This window comes from Pseudorasbora parva, chromosome 22 (assembly GCF_024679245.1).
Source record: "Pseudorasbora parva isolate DD20220531a chromosome 22, ASM2467924v1, whole genome shotgun sequence".
Taxonomy (NCBI): domain Eukaryota; kingdom Metazoa; phylum Chordata; class Actinopteri; order Cypriniformes; family Gobionidae; genus Pseudorasbora; species Pseudorasbora parva.
Genome location: NC_090193.1, coordinates 5,591,560 through 5,616,751, shown reverse-complemented (window position 1 = coordinate 5,616,751; position 25,192 = coordinate 5,591,560). Strand labels below are relative to the sequence as shown.

The 25,192-nt window shown below is 38.6% G+C and overlaps 1 protein-coding gene across 5 annotated transcripts in view; it reads left to right on the top strand.

Moving 5' to 3' along the window:
• The window catches only part of kif21b (kinesin family member 21B), a 132,820-nt gene that overhangs the window by 67,322 nt on the left and 40,306 nt on the right, over window positions 1–25,192 (top strand). For 2 of the 5 annotated variants that reach the window (XM_067432081.1, XM_067432077.1), the window contains exons 12-27: window positions 3,718–3,859; window positions 4,875–5,016; window positions 5,114–5,302; window positions 6,157–6,356; window positions 7,392–7,499; window positions 7,588–7,889; window positions 9,618–9,771; window positions 9,916–10,119; window positions 10,232–10,333; window positions 11,113–11,278; window positions 11,460–11,520; window positions 11,605–11,653; window positions 11,813–12,012; window positions 12,125–12,199; window positions 14,590–14,703; window positions 23,795–23,833. In XM_067432081.1, the coding sequence (XP_067288182.1) occupies window positions 3,718–3,859; window positions 4,875–5,016; window positions 5,114–5,302; window positions 6,157–6,356; window positions 7,392–7,499; window positions 7,588–7,889; window positions 9,618–9,771; window positions 9,916–10,119; window positions 10,232–10,333; window positions 11,113–11,278; window positions 11,460–11,520; window positions 11,605–11,653; window positions 11,813–12,012; window positions 12,125–12,199; window positions 14,590–14,703; window positions 23,795–23,833 (2,247 nt within the window). The remainder of the gene's footprint in view (window positions 1–3,717; window positions 3,860–4,874; window positions 5,017–5,113; window positions 5,303–6,156; window positions 6,357–7,391; window positions 7,500–7,587; window positions 7,890–9,617; window positions 9,772–9,915; window positions 10,120–10,231; window positions 10,334–11,112; window positions 11,279–11,459; window positions 11,521–11,604; window positions 11,654–11,812; window positions 12,013–12,124; window positions 12,200–14,589; window positions 14,704–23,794; window positions 23,834–25,192) is intronic. The other 3 variants (XM_067432078.1, XM_067432080.1, XM_067432079.1) reach the window with 3 other exon arrangements.

Here is a 25,192-nt window from a genome sequence, read left to right as displayed (position 1 = left end):
AATAATGTTACAAAAAAAATTTGTAATATAGGCTACTTAATGCCAATAAGTTTGTATAGGAGTACACACACAAACAGGAATACTGTTTTGCTTGCCACTATTCACTATATGTCAATTTATTGTTGTTGTTTCCTCGCCTGATTCTTCCTGCATGCTCTTCCTTTCCCTTTCTCCTTTGCCATCTCCCTCTCTTTCCCTTTGAACTGACAATCATACACAAATATATTGTAGGCTGGAGAGTTGAGGTCAGTCTGTCATGTCACAAAAATGAGACCATGAGACCATTTACAGATGCTAAGGATATGATCAAAAGGCACATAGAGGCGTGTCATTTTAAATGTCTTTATTATTATTATTATTATTATTATGGGCTTAGAAACTTTTTAAATGACAAATTCATTTCACAAGACAAGATAAGTTTTTTCACTCCAAACGCCAGGGCTTCCATGACGACTGACCAGAAACGACGCACGTGACGTCATGTTTACATGACTCGATTGTTAAAATGAGTATCAAATTAACGATAAACTTTAATAGAGACACACGTACGCACTACACAGGTACGCAGTTTATTTGTCGCACTTCTGTTTTTTTTTTCACGCTTTTCACGGTTTCGAAATCGGAACAACTCAAGGTAAAAGGAAAGAAGTGTCAGACACAGCTTTCAACCGATCACAACACTAACGTTACATCACGGGTTCTCACTCTGCGTGTGTTTCGCGCTGGATGATGGTCGTGCTTTGCGATGCAGGTACAGAAGAGAAGTAGAAGAAGAGAAGAGGATGACACCATTTGCTATGCGGGGATGTTTTCATTTTCCTCCTTAACACATATATTTTAAACCACAAACTACGGAGAATGTTTTGGACATTATTTAACCGTGTAAAAGAATAAACCATTTTTTAAATAACCCGATTTCTTACTCCAAGTTTTAGGGGTGCTGAGCTCCTTTTTAGGGGTGCTGAAGCACCCCTAAAATGGGGCTAGCCTCGCCCATGGTATAGACCCCTTCAATGTTTGTAAACATCGCAGGTGCGCGCGCAGCATGGGGTCAGAAAAGCAACGCAATCTACCGTAGTCATAGTGAAAGTGCTAATGTAAAGACAGTCTGCAGCATGCCACAGGTCAAATTGCCAGATATCAAACTTCACCTAACTATTGAATCAGTCTACAGTTTACAGAAAACATTTTGTTTACTTATGGCTTAACTATACCGTCGTTGTCACAATGTTGGCGCTAGCCTGCGGCTAACTAAATTACCACTTTTTTATTTTTTTTACCTCTGCTTAAGTCAGGTAATGGACCAGCTTATAGCTTCACTACAAAGGGCAATTATTTATAAGGCACATATAAAACACAGACAATGACTATAAACGTACCAATTTATATTGTTTGTGCTAGATTAAAAGAATATACAAAAGCATCGTTAGCCAAAAGCATTATTAGTTACATTGTTATCAACGTAGTTCGATTCTGTTTCCCAAAATCATCGTTTGAACGAACATCCATAAACATCATCGCAAACTTGTGTGGTTGCAACGATAGCTCTCGACCTGTGCAGCATTGTCTTGTTTGCATGACGTGGTCTTTATAAATCCTTATGTTGAGCAAAATAAAGCAAGCTGACATTCAGTACGATCATATATTTTATTTTGAATACATACAAATGTCATTTATGTCTTTTAGTTTGTCAATGCACCTTTTTTTAAGAGCACATTAAGAATTACGAGCTTATGAACGAATCTGGAAATGAAGCAAAATAACGGAGAAAAAAAGAGTATTAGTCCTCAGATGCCATGTCTATAATTTATAGCAAAAAAATGTAGCATGAATTCGATCTCAAGCTAATTCATTAAAAGCAGTTATTACTTCACCACCTGCGTGACATCATTAACACACCCCAGCCCGTTTCAGCTTTCAGCCACATATTTCGTCGATGTTCCACATATTTCGGATGAGATCCTGTGGAAATCCTGAAAAACATGACTCCACAACTGGTGCGATTTTCACAGTTCACGATGCAAGTAGGCATTTTTTTTCTTGACAAGAAATTCTCTGGTTAACATACAATTCAATGGGATGGAATGAACTTTCTGACCCCGACATGCGCACTGCGAACTGCGAATTTTCCTGTGACGAAAATGAGCCCATGATTTACTCACCCTCATGTCATCCTAGGTGTATATGACATTCTTCTTTCAGACAAACACAATCAGAGTTATATTAAACAATGTCCTGGCTCTCCCAAGCTTTATAATGACAGTGAATGGATGTTTCTGTTTGGAAGTCCATAAAAGTGCATCTATCCATCATATAACTGCTCCACACGCCTCCTTCTGATGCAAAGGCATGCGTCTGTGTAAGAAAAATATCCATATTTTAAACTTCCGCTAACTGTTGTACGCGCTTTCACAAGACTGGTGTTCCAGCGTAGGATATAGAAAGCAGGCGTAGCATACTTACGGGTGAACGAGGAAGTGCAGAGGATAGAGCGACACAAAACTTGGTTCTCATGAGAAATAGCCAATTATCTCCGGAGCGTCCTACGTCTGAAAGAAGAATGTTGCATACACCAATTTTCATTTTTCGGTGAACTTTCCTTTCAATCAACCGATAGTTGCCTGGATACTGAATGAAAACAAGTGCTGAACTTTATTACAAAAATAGAAAAACTCAACTATACTAGTACTGAACAATGAAAATGTACTGTGCTGTTTAAATATTTAAAAAAATGAATATATTATTTATAACTTGATCATTCATGTTAGTATTGTATTGCAGAGCGCTAGCCTAGAAATCTAGACGCACCCTAGCGGCAGCAAATCTAATCTGCCCGTGAGTGTCGTCTAGCAACTATCAGTACCCTTCTGAGCTGTAAACGCCAAACTCTTGACGGGCCAATCACATCGTGTATAGAGTCGGTGGGCGGGGCCATAATGACAACGGCAGAGTTGCGTTTGCGTGCTTCTAGTAAACACAGAAACTGGCGAACGGCGGCAGTCTTTCGAATCATCTTTGACTGCGACTCTGGAAGACTTGGAGTTAAGCTTTTCTCTGAGAAAAGAACAAAGAACAGCACTGAAGTCATTCTTAAATAAATACTTATTTATTCTTTATAAATACTTATTATTTTCTTATTCAGTTTTTTCTTCTTAGCATTGGGATTAGCTGAGGGCTTATTACATTGATTGTGCATTTGGAAGACTTTAATATGCTTGCTCTCTTCTGTTTTATGTTACTAAGCCAATAAGAGGCTGTAAAATGTGTCAGAATTAGATTTATCTCTGTTTGTGTGTGTGCCAGTGTGTCCTGACCGGCTCAATCTAAGGACGGCGAGCTGGCATAGATACAAGTATCTCTCAGTAAGTTGTCCGTTATAATGAATATGACTGCAGGAACACTCTTCAGATCGGCTCTAATGTGGCCGTTATGGGAGAAAGGCCATGGGTAATTTTTGAACCCAGCATTACAGAATTACTACTAGATGTCTCAGCTGACCTGCTAAGAGTAAAAAGCAGAAGCACCAGGATAAATCTCTCCTCTGCATGAGTCCCTATGGTGCGATTACATGACTATCAAATGACGTTAGCATCAGATTGTCAGAATTATGGCCTGATGCCTTATTTTTTGTGTGAGATTGTGATGAACGCTGTAGTGATGACATGTCAGTCTGTCAATTGTCCATTGGAACATTAATGATTGTTCTTTCTTTTTTAGTCCTGACAAAGAAAAGGGTTTGAAGAAGAGAGCCAAACTTCATCCTCAGGAAAATGGAGAAAAGAGCGAGAATGGGCTGAGCAGAGAAAACGAAGAGAGACGAGAAAATGGAGATGGAGACTCTGATAATGAACCTGAAGAGGTGAGAGAAAGGAGATTTATTCATCGTGTTAAAGAAAAAAACTAATTGTGAGGATAAAGTTGCATGGCAATATTTTATGAGAATGAATATGTAATGTTATGAGAGAGTCATAGCTTTGCTAGAAAAAAGTGGTAATAATGCCAGAATAATCATTGACAGCAGTGTTTTATGAGAATAAAGACAAAATGGTTTAAGAAAAAATGGGTACAGTAGTAAAATTTCAAGAATGAAATTGATATTTCAGAGGAAAAAAATAATGCAGCAGTACCGGTATTTAATAAGAATAACGCTGTAATATTGCAAAATAAAACCTTATACAATAAGGTAAGGTAAGGCAAAATAAAATATTTTTCACATATTCTAATTTTTAAAGAAACATTATTTATTCTTGGTTTTGGAATAAAGTTGTAATACATGAAAATTATTACAGTAAATATTGTTTTATGAATTTTTTAAAATTAAATAAAAAAATATAATCTTATTGCTGGAAAATGTCATACACCAGTATGTTATGAAAATAAATTTGTAATATTTTTGAATAATATAAAGTTGAATTAATTAAAGAAAAAAAAGTTTTTGAGAAAAATGAATTACTGGAAAAAAGGCCATAATATTGTGAGTGGGAAAATGCCTATATCAGTACTTTTTTGAGAATAAAGTCATAATATTATAAGAATAAAGTGATACAGCAGTGTTTGAACAGTCATAATATCGCAATAATAAAGTTATAACATTAAGTCTTAATATAAAAAAAATAAAGGTTATACACCAGTTTTTTATAAGAATAAAATCTTTAAATACAGTCATAATATAACAAAACAGGAGTTTTATATTGTAAAATAATTAACATATTATATATATATATATATATATATATATATATATATATATATATATATATATATATATATATATAAATAAATAAAAAATCTTGTAATAACCTTTTAAACTCTTTTTAAACTTTAAAAGAAGTGTGTTTACACGCAACGCTCTGTTTTATTTTCACCCTGTGCAGGATGGCATGTATACTCTTCTGGAGGATGATCACGAGGAGAGCGGCTGTGATGAGGATGAGGAGGAAGAGGAGACCAGGGAGGAGGAAGAGTTCGACAGCGACGAAAGCCTGGTGGATTCAGACTCGGACTCGGATGAGAAAGGTGCATTCTCGGATGCATTCGTTAAAAATGTCCAGTCAGTCCCTTTCATTAAACACTAACCTTTTAACCTGTGGCTCTGTGGCTCCTCCTCTCTCAGTGAACTTACAGGCCGATCTTGCAGACTTGACGTGCGAGATCGAGATCAAGCAGAGGCTCATCGATGAGCTGGAGAACAGCCAGCGGCGGCTCCTCACGCTGAAGAGCCAGTATGAGGAGAAACTGATCCTGCTTCAGAACAAGATCAGAGACACGCAGCTGGAGAGAGACCGCGTGCTGCACAACCTCAGTGAGCATCTGCCACAGTCACATCTATTTGTGGAGGCATCATTTGTGTCATTTATTTATAATCAGGGTTTGAAATGAACACCCGCCAACACACCAGATGCGGGTGATAATCCACTGTGGTTGGTAGCGCATATCAACACACTAGCCAATTTGGCGGATTATGACTAATACATTATGTTTAATCACTTTGCATGGCATCGCTGTCAGAGCACTTCCTCTAAAAGAAGCCTCAAACATTAGCAAAACAAAGAGTAAAACTGAGGGAAACGCAGCACCACGTCTTTGGACTGACCGAACACACACTACAACTCCAAATCACAGATAATGTACCTCAAAACACCAATAAAATGTGTTAAAATCATTAGTAAGAGCAGCCATAAAAAGTCCAGGCTTGTTTTTATTTATATTAATTAGTGGTGCCAAAATATATTAGATTTATTTCGTTTTTAATAGAATTACACCCTGTGGACAGAAATAGGCCCGAATTCTGGGAAAAACCCAACTACAGTGTTTGAGGGTCAAAGTAGACGTCAGGGTAAAACCATAGGGACAGTGAAGACCACAGGCTGCCATTACGCAAATTTGTTAAAAACCTACGTAGCTTCAAGCAGGAAGTGAGACTGTGTGCTTCATTTCAGTAAAACTACATTTACAAAGTCATAAGGAAATTAGAAGTAACGCTTCACAAGGAATAAGAGTAACATTTTTATAATGGATACTTTTCTGAAAAAAGACATCCGACAAATGCAAGTTGTTATATGAGTAATATTTGTGTTAACTTATATACAGTAAATTGGTGTTTTAAGGCACTTTAATAATCCCAGTAAACAATTCTTCCACCATTTTCTTGTCCAGTGTCCATGGAGAACTACACCGAAGAGAAAGCCAGTAAGATCAAATCGGACTATGAGAAGCGTCTGAAGGAGATGAACAGAGATCTGCTGAAGCTGCAGGCGGCTCAGAAGGAGCACGCTCGCCTGCTGAAGAACCAGAGCCGCTACGAGAGAGAGCTCAGGAAACTGCAGTCTGAAGTGGCCGAGATGAAGAAAGCAAAGGTGAGCGCTGGGAGCTTTATTTTTAGGAACACACCGCCCCCTAGAGGCCATCAGGAGAAAAACAACACAACGTTTCAATGGTTTCATCAACTGTTATAGATAACTGACTGTAATTAAAGACAGTGCTAGCTTTTTATTTTAAGACTGTAATTAAAAAAGCACCACTTTTCCCATGACTGTAGGATTTTTTGATGGAAGTAAATGATCCCTTAAGCATAGAATGTGTCCTAGTTTGCATTCTAAAAGTAAGCATACTGGTAATGGGGAAAGGGCTTACTTTTGAGGGTGTTGTGAGATTTAACATTGTTGGAAAAGTGGCTACACCTAGATACACTATTGTTCAAAAGTTTGGGGTCACTGTGACATTTATTTATCATAGATGGATTAAATTCATCAAAAGTGACAGTAAAGACGTTTCTAATGTTACAGAAGATTTTTATTTAAAATAAATGCTGTTCTTTTGAACTTTCTGTTTATCAAAGAAACCTGAAAAAAAATGTTCATGGTTTGCACAAAAATATTAAACAGTACAAATCATGTGAAACTGAAGACTGAAAATACATAGGGATAAGTTACATTTTAAAATATATTATAATAGAAAAACGCTATTTAATTGTAATATTTCATTATATTATTTTACTGTGTTTTTAATCAAATAAGCCTCTGTGTGCAGAAGAAATTTGTAAAAAAAAACAAAAAAAAAACACACAAAATATCTTACTAACCCAAATTTTAGAAGGCTTTACATTTTCTTTACTTTACTGTAAATTGTGCATTATACAGAAAAAAAGAAAACCGTATGAACCAGAAATCCAGAAAAAGTGCAGTCAAAATAAAAACAAACATCTCTATTTTCATATATTTGACAGTCCAATCAAAAGTTTAGACATTTGTACACACAACTGATAAAAAAAATCCAAAACAACTTAATATTATTCATAAGCAACATTATTGTATAATGAAAATGTGCTATGATTTGGAAAAACAGACATTTTTTTAACCATTAGACAATGCCGTTTGTCGTTCCATCTAAAGGTAGCGCTCATGAAGCAGATGAAGGAGGAGCAGCAAAAGAGGAGGGTGGTGGATGCGAAGAGGAACAGAGAGATCGCACAACTGAAGAAAGAGCAGCGACGACAAGAGGTTTGTGGGATTAACAATTGAAGATGAGTTCTTCCAGTTGTTTATCATGGTGTATAAAGTATTTGCTCTCGCTCTGCTGCTCCATCAGTATCAGATCCGTGCTTTGGAGTCCCAGAAGCGGCAGCAGGAGATCGTGTTGCGGAGGAAGACGCAGGAAGTGACGGCTCTGAGACGGATGGCCAAGCCCATGTCGGAGCGCGTGGCCGGACGAGTGGCCCGCAGACTCACCAGCGTGGACTCCGGAGCGGAGCTGACCACCAGCACCACAACAACCTCCTCCGAACCGGAATCCACACGCTCCGTCTCCAGCATCATACGCCAGTGGAATACCAAAATGAACGGATACCTGGGAGAGAACGAGAGCCATGGGACCAGAGGAAACCTGGCCAGGTCAGGGAGTCGCACATATAAATGCTTTCAATAAAATCTCTTCTGCTCACCGTATTTATTTGATTAAAGGGTTAGTTCACCCAAAAATGAAATTGATATAATTAATGACTCACCCTAATGTCGTTCCACACCCGTAAGACCTCCGTTCATCAGTTTAAGATATTTTATATTTAGTCCGAAGACGTATGCAAGTGTATTCTGTCCATGTCCAGAAAGGGAATAAAAACATCATCAGAGTAGTCCATATGAGACATCAGTGGGTTAGTCAGAATCTCTTGAAGCATCGGAAATACATTTTAATAACAAAAATAACAAAAACTACGACTTTATTCAGCATTGTCTTCTCTTCCGCGTTTGTTTTCAAACCTCAAATAAAGATTCAATCGTTTGTGAATCAGCGAATCGATCAATGATTCGGATCGCCAATGTCACGTGATTTCAGCAGTTTGGCACGCGATCCAAATCATTGATTGATTCAGCAATTAGCGCTAAAGTTTATTTTTGGGTGAGCTAACCCTTTAAAAATACAATAAAAACAGTAATATTGTAAAATGTTCCTACAATTCAAAATAGCTGTTCTGTTTGAGTTCTATTTTAAAATGTAATTTATTCCTGTGATCAAAGCTGAATTTTCTGCATCATTACTCCAGTCTTCAGGGTCACATGATCCTTCAGAAATCATTCTAATAATGATCTTCTGATCTGTTGAAAACAGTCGTGCTGATTCAAATAGACAACATTTGTGACCCGTGCTGGCAAAAGGAGTCGGAATGCGCATGGGAACATTTCAAGCTAAAGGCAAAACAAGTGAACACTATTTTTAATAGAGAATGTGAAAATAAATTTTTTTTTTTTTGGAAAATTTGCTCATTGCGACTCATTTTGCCATCACAGGTCACATTTATTTGAAGTAGACATTTTGTGTAACATTATAATGTCTTTCCTGTCACATTTGATACTGTTGAACTTAAAATATTTATTTGTAAATAATTACATAATAATACTTTTTAATTGAAAGTGAAAGTAAAGTGTGGCCAAGTATGCTGACCCATACTTGGAATTTGTGCTCTGCATTTAACCCATCCAAGTACACACACACACACACACACACACACACACACACACACACACACACACACACACACACACACACACACACACACACACACACACACACACACACACACACACACACACACACACACACACACACACCCACACCCAGAGTAGTGGGCAGTCATATTGCTGCGAATTGTTGTGCCTTACCTCAGTCGTGGTATTGAGGGTGGAGGAGAGTGCTGGTTATTCACTCCCCCCACCGACAGTTCCTGCTGGACCTGAGACTCGAAGGGTACAAGTCTGAGTCTAACCATTAGGCCACGACTGCTCCACAACCGTTTATAATAATAATATATCATATCATATATAATAATAATATCAACCAGGCATGCCAATCCAAACAAATCACAATGGATACAATCCTTTTTTACATTTGTTAAAATATTTATTTCAATATTTCCAATATTTTTCAGTCAGAAATGCCTCACATTTTGAAAGTTAAGAGCATTTTAAAATTAGTTTAATTTCTTTTAATTAAAAGGATAATGTAAAAAATCATTTATTTAATGCTTAATCATAGATCTATTAGATATAGTAGCTTGTTTCTGCCATGGAATAAAACTGTTTAAAAGATCATTTTGATTAAAACTGTACTCTATTTGTTTTTAGTAGCAGAAAAAAGTTCCAGCGAAAGGGTACGAGCGCAAGTTTCTCAAAGACAGCCCGTCAGAAGTGGCAGTCTCTGGAGAGGAGGATCATGGATATTGTGATGCAGAGAATGACCATCACTAATGTGGAAGCTGATATGGATCGCCTCATTAAGGTGATTGTTGCATTTATTTCTTCTTTTATACAGCGTGTATTAGTGATCTTCCTGAAACCCCATGCCTTTTTTGTATAGATGTAAGTAAACAACTGTGCGTATTACGGATGTTTAATTGATCAAACTTTTGTAATGTGTCTTCAGAAACGTGAGGAGCTGTCCATGCAGCAGGAGGCGCTGTTGCGCAAGAGAGAAAAGTTACTGAACGAGGGCTTCAGAGAGGATGAGGAGGAGAGATTGCTTCAGGAGATGAACGAGGAGATCGAGGTTCTCAATGCCAACATTGACTACATCAGCGACAGTCTGTCAGACTGCCAGGCCACCATCGTACAGATCGAGGAGACCAAGGTAACGTCATCTCACATGTGACTGCTTGCTTATTGTCTTAACGTCAAAATGGTTGCATGTATGTAATTAAACCCGCTTATATTTACACAAGGTTGTTTTGTAATTGGTTTAGGATGAGCTGGACTCAGTGGACACCTCGGTGGTCATTAGTTCCTGCTCGCTGGCTGAAGCTCGTTCTCTCCTGGACTACTTCCTCAAAGCCTCTATTGACAAGGTAAATCCAGGCAGACAAATCCAACAAAACGGTTTGTTGTTATAATTAAGGGTCATCTAGAGTAATACAGTATTAAACGGATAGTTCACCCAAAAAAAGGAAAATTCTATCATTAATTACTCATCTTCGGAATACAAATGAAGATCTTTTTGATGAAATATAAGAGCTTTCTGTTCCTGTTTTCTGCTTTCTGATGTGCGAGAACCAATGAGGTTCATTCTCGTGCTACGAGGCATGTTTGAGCTTAAGCAAGACTTAATGAGGTTCATTCTCGTGTTACGAGGCATGTTTGAGCTTCAGCAAGAACCAATGAGGTTCATTCTCGTGTGAAACATCACATTTGAGCAAAAGAGAAAGCGAATACATTCACTATTGCTTAAAAGTCTGGGGTCGATAATCTCTTTTACTTTTTAACTTTTCTATTCATTAAAGAATCCTGAAAAAAATGTATCATGATTTCCATAAAATACTAAGCAGCACAATTGTTTTCAACAATGCTGCTAAAACCAGCATATTAAGATGATTTCTGAAGGATCATGTGACACTGAAGAGTGGAGTTATGATACTGAAAATTAATCTTTGATCACAAGAATAAATCACATTTAATAATATATTGTGATAGATTTTTAATTTTTTTAATGATATTTCATAATATTACTGCTTTTTCCCCTGTATTTTTAATCAAATAAATGCAGCATTGGTGAGACTTCATTCAAAAACAATAAAAAATCTTACAGACTTTTGAGCTGTAGTGTATGATGGTGTGTTTGTGTATATAGGGCTTGCAAGTTGCTCAGAAAGAGGCTCAGATTCGCCTGCTGGAGGGTCAGCTGCGGCAGACGGATGTGATTGGCTCTTCCCAAAATCACATGATCCTGGATGCTCTAAGAGAAAAGGCCGAGTGTATCCCTGAGCTACATGCACTAATCCACAATGTCCAGCAAGGTGAATAATTCATTTGTATTTCTTTTTTCATTTAATGCGTTTACCATGAAATAACAAATTTTCCTCCCTATTCCTTTTTGAATGTGCAGCTGAAAAACTGACATACTGTGGTAATGTAGTTCCCCATTTTGTTGTGGAATTATGGTTTTAATTAGTCATTTTGGTTTCCCATATTCCTCAGAGAATGGCTATGCAAGCACAGATGAGGAGGTGTCTGAGTTCAGCCAGGCGTCAGAGGGCGGGTATGACCACTTTCCACATCAACATTATCATGAAATAATCTCAGGGTTTTATTCTGAACATCACTGTTCATCTTTCTGCCACAGTTTCTCTCAAATGAAGTTGTCTGCGAGTCAAGATGACTTTAAGATGAAGGTACAACTCAAAATTGATGTCTTGGCATTGATCGGATAGTGTTTTAAGACATTGCTAAAATAAATGGCTCAGCAGCGCTTCGTTTCTGTTCTGTGTGGTATAACCAGCAGGTGGCAGTGTGGTCTTTTGTTGAAATATTCACTGCATATCCTCTCACAGGTTGAGCCTCGGCTATCTGTGCAAATGAAGGCGGTGTCAGCCGAGTATTTGGGCCCTATTCTGGACCTCAGCTCCAAGAGCATCACTAAGTCCCTGGCCTCACTATCAGAGATCCATGAGAACGGCCTGCTCCTCAAAGAGCCGTACTCCAGAGAGCTGGTGACTCGAACCATCAGCCTGCCTATCAGAGGACACACTTTGTGAGTGGAACTCATTTATAAGTTATGAGGTGTAATTATTTGCCTTTTGTAATCGTTCCTCTCGCAATTACGTTTTTTAAAACATAACACAGTTTATATGTTTATGTTCCAGCCCCAGGCAGTCCAGAGGGTCCGACACGTCTCCCTTAACAAGGAGGCAGTCATATGACAGAGGCCAGCCATATAGGTAAGTTCATCAGCGGGAATCTGCTAAACAATTTTTCAGAATGTGCTGGGGTTTTAAATTTAGAGCCTGGGAAAGTTTCAGAACAACCATTAAGATTTTGCTTTCTAAAGACTGGACAGAAATCACAAAATGAATACATAATTGATTCTATAGATAGCCATCAGAGTTATTGCTGTTAAAAAAGCCACAACTTCCACAATACACTTAGCTCATGAGATAAGACGATACACGATATTGGGTTCACGGAAAAATATGGCAGGAAAAACATCTCCGGTTACGTATGTAACCATGGTTCCCTGAGAAGGGGGATGAGGTCTCAAAGTGTCCTGTAGAGCAGTGGTTCTCAAACCTGTCCTGGGGACTCCCCACTGCTTCACCTTTTCATGTGTCCCTCATCAGACACACCCAATGTAGGTCCTGCAGTCTGTACTAATGAGCTGATAAGTTGAATCAGGTCTGTTAGGTGAGGGAGACATGAGCCGTTTCTCATTGTGTGCGTTTACATGCACGTTCTTAAGCCGATTATGCCTAATAAGCCGACAATGAACATGGTCATGTAAATGCGGTAACCCATTTCTTTTATCAGAGTATGGTCATAAACGACATAAACAGGTCGTGACAGGTAGTTTTTTGCTTCTTACCCCAATTTTGCACAGTATGTAAACGCATGAACCTGCTTTCTGTCGGCTTATTGAAGTCTGCAAGGTGACAAAAACACAAACTTACAGCAAGATGTAAACGCATACTGACACATCCAGCGAGCTAGCGTTTCGCATGAAAAAAGGACATATATCACACACACAGACTCTTAAGACCCGTGTGAAATGGTAAAGATGTGTTCTCTTCTCATGCAGCAGAAGTAGAAGAGGTTCAGTCAAAACGCTGCATCTGTAACTGCATGAGAGAATATGAGCCGCAAATCTCCCGCTGACATGGTGCACGCTTTATTTAACATCACAACTGATTTAACGTTTGGAAAACGCCAAGGAAATAACCTGGTTTATTAATAAAGTCCTGTAAACGCGGTTTACTTGCGTTGTCAGTTTACTGGTTTGCATGTAAACGGGGAAAACTGTTTATTTCAATAAGCTGATATTTGTGAGTTATTTATTTGTGAGTTATTATATTTATTTGAGATATTTGTGTATGTAAACACACTCAATATGTGTTTTTGTCTGTACTCGTGCTCTTGTGGACTTGTGAAACATCATCAGTCGCTGCTCAAGTACTGTTCCAATTCAAAGTTCACATCTAGCCAAGTATAGTTAAAAGTCCAGCAAGCATATTTAACATTTTTGTCTGGCGATTCTGGAGTTGTTAGATCCAGGTGATCAGTGGGCGGTGAAGATAATTAAGGATATGCATTGCCTGAACCACAATTATTTTTTAATGAAAAGAGGCATAGTGATGTTATATGACATATTTAGTTTTATTGTAGCCTAAAATATACATACAGAAGTGAGAGCGAGCTGAGGCACGCTATCAAGAACGCTGCTGTTCCATTATCAGATTACCGAACTTGTGTCCTCCCTAATCGAATTTAGAAAGTCTGAACTACCAAGGACGCAAGTCAGAAGTTCACGTACTTGGTATTGAACAACGGCCATGCAAAATGTGCAGTGGTGAGTGGATGGGTTTGAGAAGCACTGCTCTAGACGAGGCAGTACAAGTTACCATTCCAAAGGGATCTAGGCCACATTACTGTTCCACCTAAAGATCCACCTTTTTTGCCATTAGGTTTATTTAATGGCACAATGCACACCTCGTGTAATAATTGGTTACAACAAGTAATGTCACAATTACAGCCTTACTGAGCAATGTTGCATACCGTCCCTTTGCGCCACCTGGTGGTAATTTTGCGAACAAGTGTCACATGTGCCTGGGCTGTATTTAACCCCACGGTCTCCCTGCACCAAGAATAGGCTAATAATTTGGTGGACTACCAACTGTATGTAGTAAAAGACAGAACAATATAATGCAAGCACTGTTAAAGGGTTTGCCACAAACTCAACTCTATCATGCTGATATAGCAAGACAGCTTTTCACCTCAAGATGGGTAGATGGGTAGATAGATAGATAGATAGATAGATAGATAGATAGATAGATAGATAGATAGAATGTTTTAAAATGTATGTTTTTAGTGTTTACTCTTTCTTTTATTATTACTTTCATTTTATTTAAACATTTTATTTTTTGTTGCATGTATTATGGCTCTTCATTTACTTTTGTAAAGTCTTTTGGTCAACATGTTGTTTTTAATTGTACTATACACATAAATGTGACATTGACATATACTGCAGAAATAATATGTTTTGGTAAAATGCTATTCTCTACATAACCTGAAGACCAAGAAAATGAACATACTTAAACTTGTGTTTGTTTTCTGCCAGAAGTCCAGACGTTGGCTACACCCCTCCTCCTTCCCCTCCGCTCCGAACACGTAACGACCGTAATGTCTTTTCCCGCCTGACGAGCAACCAGAGTCAGGGCTCGGCGCTCGACAAGTGAGTTGCACACAAACACACAGACGGCATGAACTATCTTGGTACATAGGAAAATTCACCAGAGGAGGATTTCCCTTTATAGGACCCAATTACCTGAGCATGGGATTTTGCAACCGCCCACATGTTCTCTAGTTTTATTTACCCGCTTCTCTTTTCCACCTAACTAGTTTCTTCTCCTTTAGCTCCATGTAAATGACTTTGCTTTCTGTCAGGTTACTTCGAGTGCTTTATTAAGGGATTTAATCCACTAGTTTGGCAGCTCAGCATTAACCCTGTGTGTGCCGCCGGCAGTATTGATCTCTAATTGTATTATAGTATTTTAATCCACTAGTTTGGCAGCTCAGTGTTAACCCTACACGTGCCGCCGGCAGTATTGATCTCTAATTGCAGTCGAATGGTTAGTATAACTCAAAGCTGACAGCAGAAGCTACAGTCAGTTCTTCGGCTCCTGTGAATTCTCATTATAACACCACAAGTGGGCACATTAGGGAAGGATAACCAATTATTCCACCCTCTGAAGATAGGTTTTGTTTGCACTTTCCTTCCATAATTGAATCAGCAGTGTCTGATATTGCCATTGAGATCTAAATTGGTCATTTGATGCGCCTGTCAGGGATTTATCTCATTATTTTTCCAACCCCTTGAATATTGCGCTCTCCTAGTGTGTGTGGGTTAGGACACAGACTGTAGATTTCTCCTAATGTAATTTCTACTAGGCTGTATCATTCCGCAGTTTGTTTACAACGCTTGGGTTGCCATCCTGTTCGTAGTTATTCAACCACCTTTAGCACAGTAATTTTGTGTTCCGTGTGAAATCCCCATAATTAGTGCCGAATGCTAAGGCAAGCATCGCTATTACTGTAGCTCATACTTAGAATTAGGGATTTGAGCAAACCCCTGACGGTATTAAACTTAGGTTCAACCTTTCGTTGCGATAACTCAGATCATGCTGGATTACTGAGGAGAAGCACAATATAAGCGTTTAGGCTTGAAATGGGCAAAAAATCCTAGAATGCATGACCAAAATATTCAGAAGAAAAATTTACCCTGGTATTTAACTGTATTTTTTATTTGTGTTTTTTTTATTTTGTTTTTTTATATGCAGAAATGTTTTAATGTTTCAGTAATGTGAACTATTAGTCAATTGTCCTTTTTGACTAAAAAGCCCTGGACTGACACACACACACACACACACACACACAAAGTACATACATAATAGGAGTGTAGTAGCCTGACGTGGTCATACTCAATTCTAGTCAGAATAAGTCCATTGGGCTGTGATTATGGGGCGTGTTTCAACCGAACCAGGGAAGACATCAATTGGACAGACATACAACCAATCAGAGCAACGAAGTGATGCATTACGTTAGTTGTCAAATGTCATCTGAGCTCAACCGCACAGTGTTGCCAAGTCCGCGTTTTTTCAGCGTTCAGGTTGTTTTCCATGTCCGCGGGTTGAAGCGACTATTATGTGATATATAGACCCATGAGTGCAAATTTTAGCAGGCAACCTTGCCAAAATAACACACATTTTACCCCCCAAACGCCATTTTTTCCGGAGAACCCCCGAGAAGCTATTGTTTAGGACTAGTAGGTTTTGTTGTAAAAACTTGGCAACCCTGTCTGCACATGCGCTGAAATCAGGCTGGAATAAACGATCTTTGCCGGTGTTGTAAATTTTTTTAATTAATATATATTCAATATATTCAATTGATATAATCCAAGTCCCTTTGATGACGTGATGATTACGTTACTGTTGATCATCTGTCCGTCATTGTCTAAAGCCCGCCCTGATGATTTCATTGGTCCGAACAGTTTCTGTTCGGGGATAATTACTCCTCTATGGATCGAGGCCAGACCGAACCGCCCGACCTAAAGTTTTTGTGGGCGGGGCTAAGTTCGGCTGGCATCCAGGCTAGGAGTGTAGTGGTATATGTATTCGTCCTGAACGGTCACGGTTCAGTACACAGTCACAGGTGATCCACACTCCAATCCAGAAGGGGGCGAGCACTGTAATGCAACGCTGTTTTCTAATCACCACAAGAGTAAAAAGAGGAGAAAAAGAACAAAGCAAGTGCGAACATAGACTGGAAAAAAGATGGGCTATCCCCCTTCACTATCATCAATTGTAGAAAAGTGAAGCCGCCAATGTCTGAATATGGCGCTGACATCTTGAGCTGATTTGGGACCTGCGTCTGCGCAGTAGAGAGCAGGAAGTAGACCCGTGATATCTAAACCCCGCCCACACTCACACAGTATCTGTTAGCTGCAGAACAACTCATTATGTCTGTGTGAAATAAACCGTCATGGAAAGTAGAAATGAAAGCTAAAGCTCCAATCTCAACTTAGAGAAGCTGTCAATCATGATGTCACACTCCTGTTTTATAGCATCAAAAAACAAACTAAATCTAAACTTATTTTAAAAAACGAAAACATGGTCTTATATCAGTGTGATAAATATGAACTAAAATGACAAAAAACCATCTTTGGAAAAAAATATTTAAGTGTAATTTGATTGTTTAGTTTGTCTCACGTCCCATTAGAATACATGGCGTGGACGGGGTTTAGGAGCTTTACTGGGACCAGCCACCGGAGGGCGATCGAGCTTTGGCTTCACTTTTCAGGACTCGTGTGACACGCTTGTGTGCGAATGACTTTGGCTCTTGAAAACAAGTCCTCCAGGTAGAGTGCACAGGTCAAATGTGGCTTTCTGCGTTCACAGACAAAGGAGTATACTTCGAAAGGCCCATGAACTCAACTGTGTGTGAAACAGAGCAAATGCGGAAAATGAAGTATAGTAGGGTTGAGCTTAAGCTTTGAATGATTAAATATAGTTTAACTGGTGCCAATTGTAACTGCTAATGCAGAAGTTTTATTTTTCATTATTCTACTTTTGTATTTTTATAACTTGCTTATAAGATACTTTTCAGATTTGGAGCTGATTGTGACCTTGGGTGACCAGAAGTCAAAAATCTTGAAATCTAAATTGTTGTACCGAATCCCGAATCTGGCCCTAATTGTCCTGAAAATTATACTAAAGCAAAATCTTGAGTAGTTATTGTCTGATAAACATTAAAAACTGTCTTGAGGTTGAATCGTTCCTGCAACCACCCCCCGCCGGCTGCTTATTGGCTGTAGCATCTTTTTTCTACGCAGTCTAATGTCATAGAAGCCCCCCATCCCATCATCCCAGACCCCCCGTCCCCAATTTCAGCCAGGCTCATCTGGTCACCCTATTGTGACCAAATACCTTTAGTGCCTAATACACTAAAGGAGGCTGTAATTTTCAATACTGTCTGTTCAAAATAAGCAAAAAGAAACCTAGCATTGGAGATTTTAGGGTCCAATTATTCACCTACTATTAAATAGTTGCTTTTTAGCATGCATATTACTAGGTTATTGACTGTTTATTAGTACTTCTAAAGCACATATTAATATGTTATTCTCCATGGCCATATTCTACATCCTGAAACCTACCCCATACTTTAACCTTAACTACCTTACTAACTAATAAGCAGTAATTAAGGGTTTATTAAGGCAAAAGTCACAGTTAATAGTTACTTAGTTAATAGAAAAACTAAAGTGTGACCATTTGTCCCATTGTACCAAACTCATTTTGAACCGTGACACCAAAACCGAGGTACGTACTGAACCATAACTTCTATGTACCGTTACACTCCTAGTAACTGCCCATAACTGCATAGCAACATACTTCACTGTTCATGTGGTGCTAATCAACTTTTTCAATGCCACTTGTTTTTGTTTAAAACTTAATTAGATCCTATACTCATGTCTGCCGATGCGCCTGTACTTTCATAATCTCACCTGTTAATGTGCATGTCAGTCTCAGTATATAAGCTAGTGTGATCTTAATTATTTTCGTCCGGGAAGACTCTTCTCCACTTGATTACTGATTGGTCCCCAGTGGGCGGGTCTGACTTGATTAGGTTGGAGTCCTGACAGCCTTTCAGTCTTTGCTTGGGTTAGCACAGAATAACAAACCCGGACAGCAGACGCAAGACATTCATGCAGGCCAATATTAATAACAACCTTCATCAACATTCAAATCAGTGTTGGTGTCAGCGAATCAAAGCGTCCTGTCATTTGGTCGCACACTCATTAATATGTTACTCATTAAAAGTGTGTGTGCATGTTGTTGTAAGTTTCTGGACTTCGAGTTTGACTGAATCTGTATTTGAAAGTAGTGATTAATGCTTGACTCTTTATTAACATTTCAGCCAATCAGATGCTTATCCGAGGGACTGGCGGTGGTTCATATTATTTTTCCTTTTGACTCTTTGGGCTCTATCATACACCCAGCGCAATGCGATGCTAGGCGACCCAAGTGTTTTTTGTTCGTTTTAATTGATCCTTTTCATGTCCAGCATCATGTTTTTTAAATATCAAATGCACTCACACCCATCTGTTCACCCATGGGCGTCTGGTCTGTAAACCAGCTCTTTTCAGGTGCATTGTTGGTGTGTTTCTATTTTGAGGAACTGAAAACGACAATGCGCGTACATTCTGCTTATTACACACACAGACACAGCAGCAAACATTTTTAAATATTACAAATAATAGGAGAAGCGTTCAGTCTTTCCATTCAAAAATTTCGCCATGTAAATAGTAAATCCACCATGGCGTGAGCCCAAATGTCTTTTTAAAGGGAATGGGAGATGAGACTCTGATTGGTTTATTGCATGTTACACCCAAAATACACCCATGACTCATTAAGAGACTAGGGACAACCCTTTTGGGCCATTTTTCTACCGTTAAAGCAGCACTAGGTAACTTCTCAACCTTCATAATATATTTTCAAGACTCTTATGATACATCGACTTACAATAGGTTGAATGACACGTCTGCCATAGCGTGACGGGGTCTGTATCGTTTTTAATCGTACTTTTAAACTTCGGGTTTCGGGTAGTAACCCAAGAACAAAAAGAACTACAAAATTCGACTGCTTTACGGCATATACGTCACTTCCACCAACACCCACACTTCCTTACATTCCTTACTTCAGACATGGAGCCCAACTATCGTTTGTTTGTCGGATGTTATAGTCATGTCCGAAGCAGCACAGAAAAATATGAAAGCAAAGGTTTTGTTGAAGGAAAGAAAAAAGAGGAAACGAAAAAGTGATGGGATTAAAGGCAGGACAAGGATCAACATTGCACGCGCGCATCCCCTAATGTAGGATGACAGAGTTTACGATAGTAGTAGAGGACAATATTTTTTCCCAACTGTAGGGGGACCCCGAGAGCAAAAATTACAGAGTGCTGCTTTAAAACTAGCAAAAGTGGATTTGGACACACCCTAGGGGGCACCTGCACCATGAGCTTCAGGCCATGTGCTCAGATCATTAAATCAGCACTGGCTATACATTTTTTTTCTTGCTCTGATAGAGTCAAGAAAACCACAACGATTTGGTAATATAAAGTGTGATATAGAATTAATCAAATGCTCCTACTTCAATTCAGGTTAATCTCTGTGGACATAATCTGAGGTATTCTGTCAAGCAACATCGAGAATGCAATATATAAGCAATACAACATCCTTTTTGCTTCATATTAACTGTACATTGAGGATATCATTCAAAAGTATAGGTTAATTTTTTTTTTTTTTATGTTTTTGAAAAAAAGTCACTTATGTTCACCAAGGCTGCATTTTTTGCATTTGATTAAAAATACAGTAAAAATAGTAATATAGTAAAATATTATTACAATTTAAAATATTTTATGTAATTTATTTCTTAGATGCAAAGCTGAATATTGAACATCATTACTCCAGTCTTCAGTGTCACGTGATCCTTCAGAAATTTTATAATAATTTTGTGGAAACTGTGAGACAACTTAATTGTAGGATTCTTTTGATCAATAGAAAAGAAATCTAAATATTTTGTAACATTATAAATTAATGTTCTGTCACTTTTGATCAGTTTAATGCATCCTTGCTGAATACAATTAATTAAAACAAAATTCGACCCTCTCTTTTTAACATTAGTGTTCTTTCATTCTAGTATTTTTTATTTATTATTATATCTTTATTTAACCAGAAAAGACTCATTGAGATTAAAAATCTCTTTTCCTAGAGTGTCCTGGCCAAGAGAGGCAGCAGCACATTTAACAAGGTTTCAGAGATAAAAACATATAACATATGACATCAACATATAACAATTTGTACAAGTAATAAAAGGGGTGGGCGATATACTGGCAGACAAGATACAACGGAAACCGTTGCTGTGCTGCACAGTCACAAAAGCTTTAATGTTTGCATGCGCTTTGCGCAGTGCAGTTTAAAAACAGGTGATTTTAAACCATTGAAGCACAATTGACCCTTCGCTAAGCCCCGCCCTCCTTAGTTACTGTTGCTACTCCTGTCAAGCTTTCGTGTCTGGCACGTCTATTACAATATGTATGCGCCGATGTCAGGCATTTCCAAGGAGATAATTAGTCATGTTTGGCCAACAGGTGAAATATCTGGGAGAGCAAGACAAAAGGGACTGCAGTATGCTTACGCGGGATATATCCACGACATACTATGCAACCGATTAGAGAATAATTTCATTAAAATTAAAGCTAAAGACTATAGTTCCCAGCACAATCAGTAGCCGCCTCATACGTATGTTCATGCACAGCAGGGTAAGTGAAATTTAGAAAATAATTATAAATCAAATATCTTATCTATAAATCTTGTGGAATAAACACAAGACATTAGCCTGACCAATTTGCAATCATCGATTCTCCCGCCTATATTTAGAGCTTCGAGCTACTGCTCACGCGTCAGGGGTCTAATCTACGCCTTGGGCCTGACAATAGCCAGAGGTACTGACCTGAGCCATAACGTTACATCATAAACCCCACAGTTACTGAAATACAGCCTTATAACAAAGTCACTCTCTCAAACATGATGGGTTTTATTAAGCCACCGCAACAATCCTCTTAATTTGCAAACAATTTGTCTAAACAAACTACAATACAAAACTAATAAATAAAGCTACAAGACAGTCCTTTTTATAGTCTATATAGTGCATCATATGTCATAATTTCCATAAATCAAAAGCCTCATGTTTTTTTTGTTTTTTTTCAGTTCGTTGGAGCAAACGAAACAACGTTACGTTGGGTTTTTTTGTTAATCCTGTCAACATTTAGTTATGAATGGGACCTCACACACTCCTTGATTCACGGCTGACATTTCTCACCTTGGGTTTTAGGTTTTGGGAAGGAAAAAAATTCCACCCGCCATCCAAACTTTTAGGATATCAGATTTGCACAAATATCTCAACGCTTCGGCATGTTTCCCTCGCTCAAAAGCTTGACAGACTTTCCGCGCCTAGTTACGGTTGCTAAGCCACGATTAGCCTGTGGCGGTTTTCGGGCGTGGCTTAGCGAAGGGTAAATTAGCAGCGAAACACAACTCATTTCAGTATATGCGTGAACTGTCTGAGACGCGCGACATGAAGCCGCTTCTCATAGAGCTTGTGAGAACTGAACTGAGCGCTTTTGGCTAAACCCAATTGGGCTTGAGCGGTTAAATACACTTCCATATGTGTCAAAGTGACCATGTCTTTGCAAGGAAACATTTTTTTGTCTTAAGTTAACATAAAGAGGTAATGTGAGAGAAAAAAAACGCACAAGTACATTGCGGTATACATTAAAATTTACCTGCGGTCATTATTAATGCTAATCAAACAACAAAAAAGAGTGAAAATCTCTCACTGCTCTTGACTGAATCACTTTTTGTAACTTTAAGAATAAATGTATATTTAATTTACACAGTAAGACTTTGCATTGTTTTTTTTATGTTTGATTATATTATAATATATTTTATGTAGTATTTTTAGTGCTTTTTCAGGGAGGTCTATTTCATTTGTCTCTGTTCTATTGTACTTTGTTTTCTCTGCTCTTTCTTTATCACTTTTAATTGTCTTCAGTGAGCTTTTTTAGGCTACTATTAGTTTTTTTTAAATTTAAAAATAGATTTTTGAAAATGGTCATAAGGATTGTTGATAAAATGTTGATATCATAACCTTATTTAAAACAAAAATAACTGTATTGTGATATATATTGGTATCATTAAATAAAATTTCTTATATTGTGATGTATGATTTTTGTCATATCGCCCACCCCTAGTATCTTTACATGGATCATACTCTTAATGGGCTTTTACATGGTCGTGACAGGACGTAAAACATTTAATGCAAATCTGCACAGACATTGTTAGTGAGTTATTCACATTTCATGATAAAGCATATAATAGTCTTATGCCCATACTGTCGTTTATTAACAGTTACCCCAGTGCAGTGTCCTTCCCCATAGGCTTCCATTATAAATGCATTGCTGTAAAAGCTGACAAACATATGTCTGTAGTAACTGACTGCTCACAGATACTGTTGATTGTTTCTCAACGACTGTTTTAGAGCTTCACTACTTCCAATATACAATTTTACCCCTGATTATATCCATTATAATTACTAAACATTTTCATAACACTTTCTATTGTTGAAAGAAAGCGATTTGTTTATATATCATTCATATTTTATAATCTTCACATCCGTAGCACTTAGAATAATGTGTGAATGATGACTGCAGCATGCAGCTTTGAACGTACTTGTATATCGTCTGAGTGAAGAGTGGGAGCCATTTAGCCTAGAGCACTATAGTGTTGTTGCAATTTCAATAGGAGATGCTGCATGAATGGAACATGTATTGATAATACGTCTCACTAAAACGCTGGCCTTTTTTATTAGAGTCGTGTTTTATTTCTTTGATAGTCACAATAAAAACAGTTCAGATCAAACAGCCGAGTGAACTGAGACATGAAGTATCCATTACTAAAACACGAGCTGTGGGAATACATCACTGTGAGGCTTGTAAAGGTGGATCAGAGCTAAGGTTTGAAGTGGAGTCTTATTACAGTAACCCCGCCCAATGAACTCTGCATAACCCTCCTGCTAACTCCTCCCCGTTTGCTCCAGCCCCACCCCTGTTCCCGCCTGCTCCCCGGAAGGCTCCTCCCCCTTCCCCTCCCTCTCTGTCTTCTACTGACTCTTCCCACCTTCCCCTAACCCAACTGCTGTTCTGCCCTATAGGTCGGATGACAGCGACTCCTCTCTCTCGGAGGTGTTCAGGTAGAGATCTCTGTCTGTCATTCTGTTTCCTGTTGCCTGATTGCCCCGCCCGGCCACACCCCACCAGGTGTGGTCACGGCGCGAGCATGCATGCACCCTTTCCATTTGCGTCCTGTGCTGTGAACTCTGTAAGAATTGAATGAACCTTATGGATGGACTAGTTTGAATAGCTTTACCGATCTTGAAGGTTCAAAGGAAGTAAAAACTTGCTTAAATGTCAGCTTATGACACAAAATCATTGGATTGATTGTTTCCTGCCGATCTGTTGGGAAGGCCCTATTGCAAACTCTATTTGAATCTTGCTACAGCTCTGGAGTGGGATCAAAAGGTGGCATCCCACTAGCCGACTCAACTGCCTTTCTCTCAAAAATTGTCGAAATAGCCAGATCTGACAAAGTAGAAGCTCACTGGTCACCACCATGAGAGCCTGCCTTACCAACCGATCAATAGTTTCAAGCAGTCCAGAAGTAGTTTGAGTCAGCGGGGCTATTAATTCAGGGTTAACACCCACTGGCTGAGAGATGCCCTGTCTCGTGATTCTTCAGCAACTATGTAAATGAAGCTTACAAATAAAAAAATAGTCTGGAAAATTGGCTAGAGCGATGCCAGCCGAACTTGTTAACATGTACAGCAAGTTTTAGATCTTTTGGTCCTTTGAACCACCACTGATCCATTTTTTTGTCAACATCTTTTGTTTCTTCTGGTTTCTGTTGTAAAGGCTGCAAAAAAATCGGTTCAGACAAACCCCACAGGTTAAATTCCGTATGTTACTCAATATTCCTTTCTTATCCAATATAGTGACACTGTGATTTCTCTGCACCCCGTTATCCTGACAGCACAATTGCATTTTTCTCGTTATCCCATTAGAAGTTAATGGCTCTATGATGGAACATGGAGTGCTTGGAACAACTCGCCCCAAATTTCCTTTGAGAGATAAATCTGTTTAAGAAAAATCGCAGACAGCCGACTAGTGAGTCAGTGGTGATAAACTATTCCAGAATGAAACAAAACAGCATGATGATGATAAACATGCTATGATGTCTTAGTATTTCAGCTAAATTGTCTTATCTAGGGCAGTTTGGATTAGCGTTTTTAGTGTTTTTCTTTTTTTCTTAAGATCGGCGTGAAGCTGAATGAGTCAGTAGGGAAGGCTTTTATTCTCTGAACTGCAGCAGTCTGCTCTAAATGTGAATGTTCAGATAAGGTTCATTCATAACAACTCCCCTCTTCACTTCTCCATGAAATGCACAGAACCTCCATATCCTGACCTCCTCATGCTTGTCTTCTCTACTGAGGAGACTCGGAGAAGAGGCAACGGGATGCCCCTCCCCTCTCCCCCTTCACACTCCATGTTTTTCT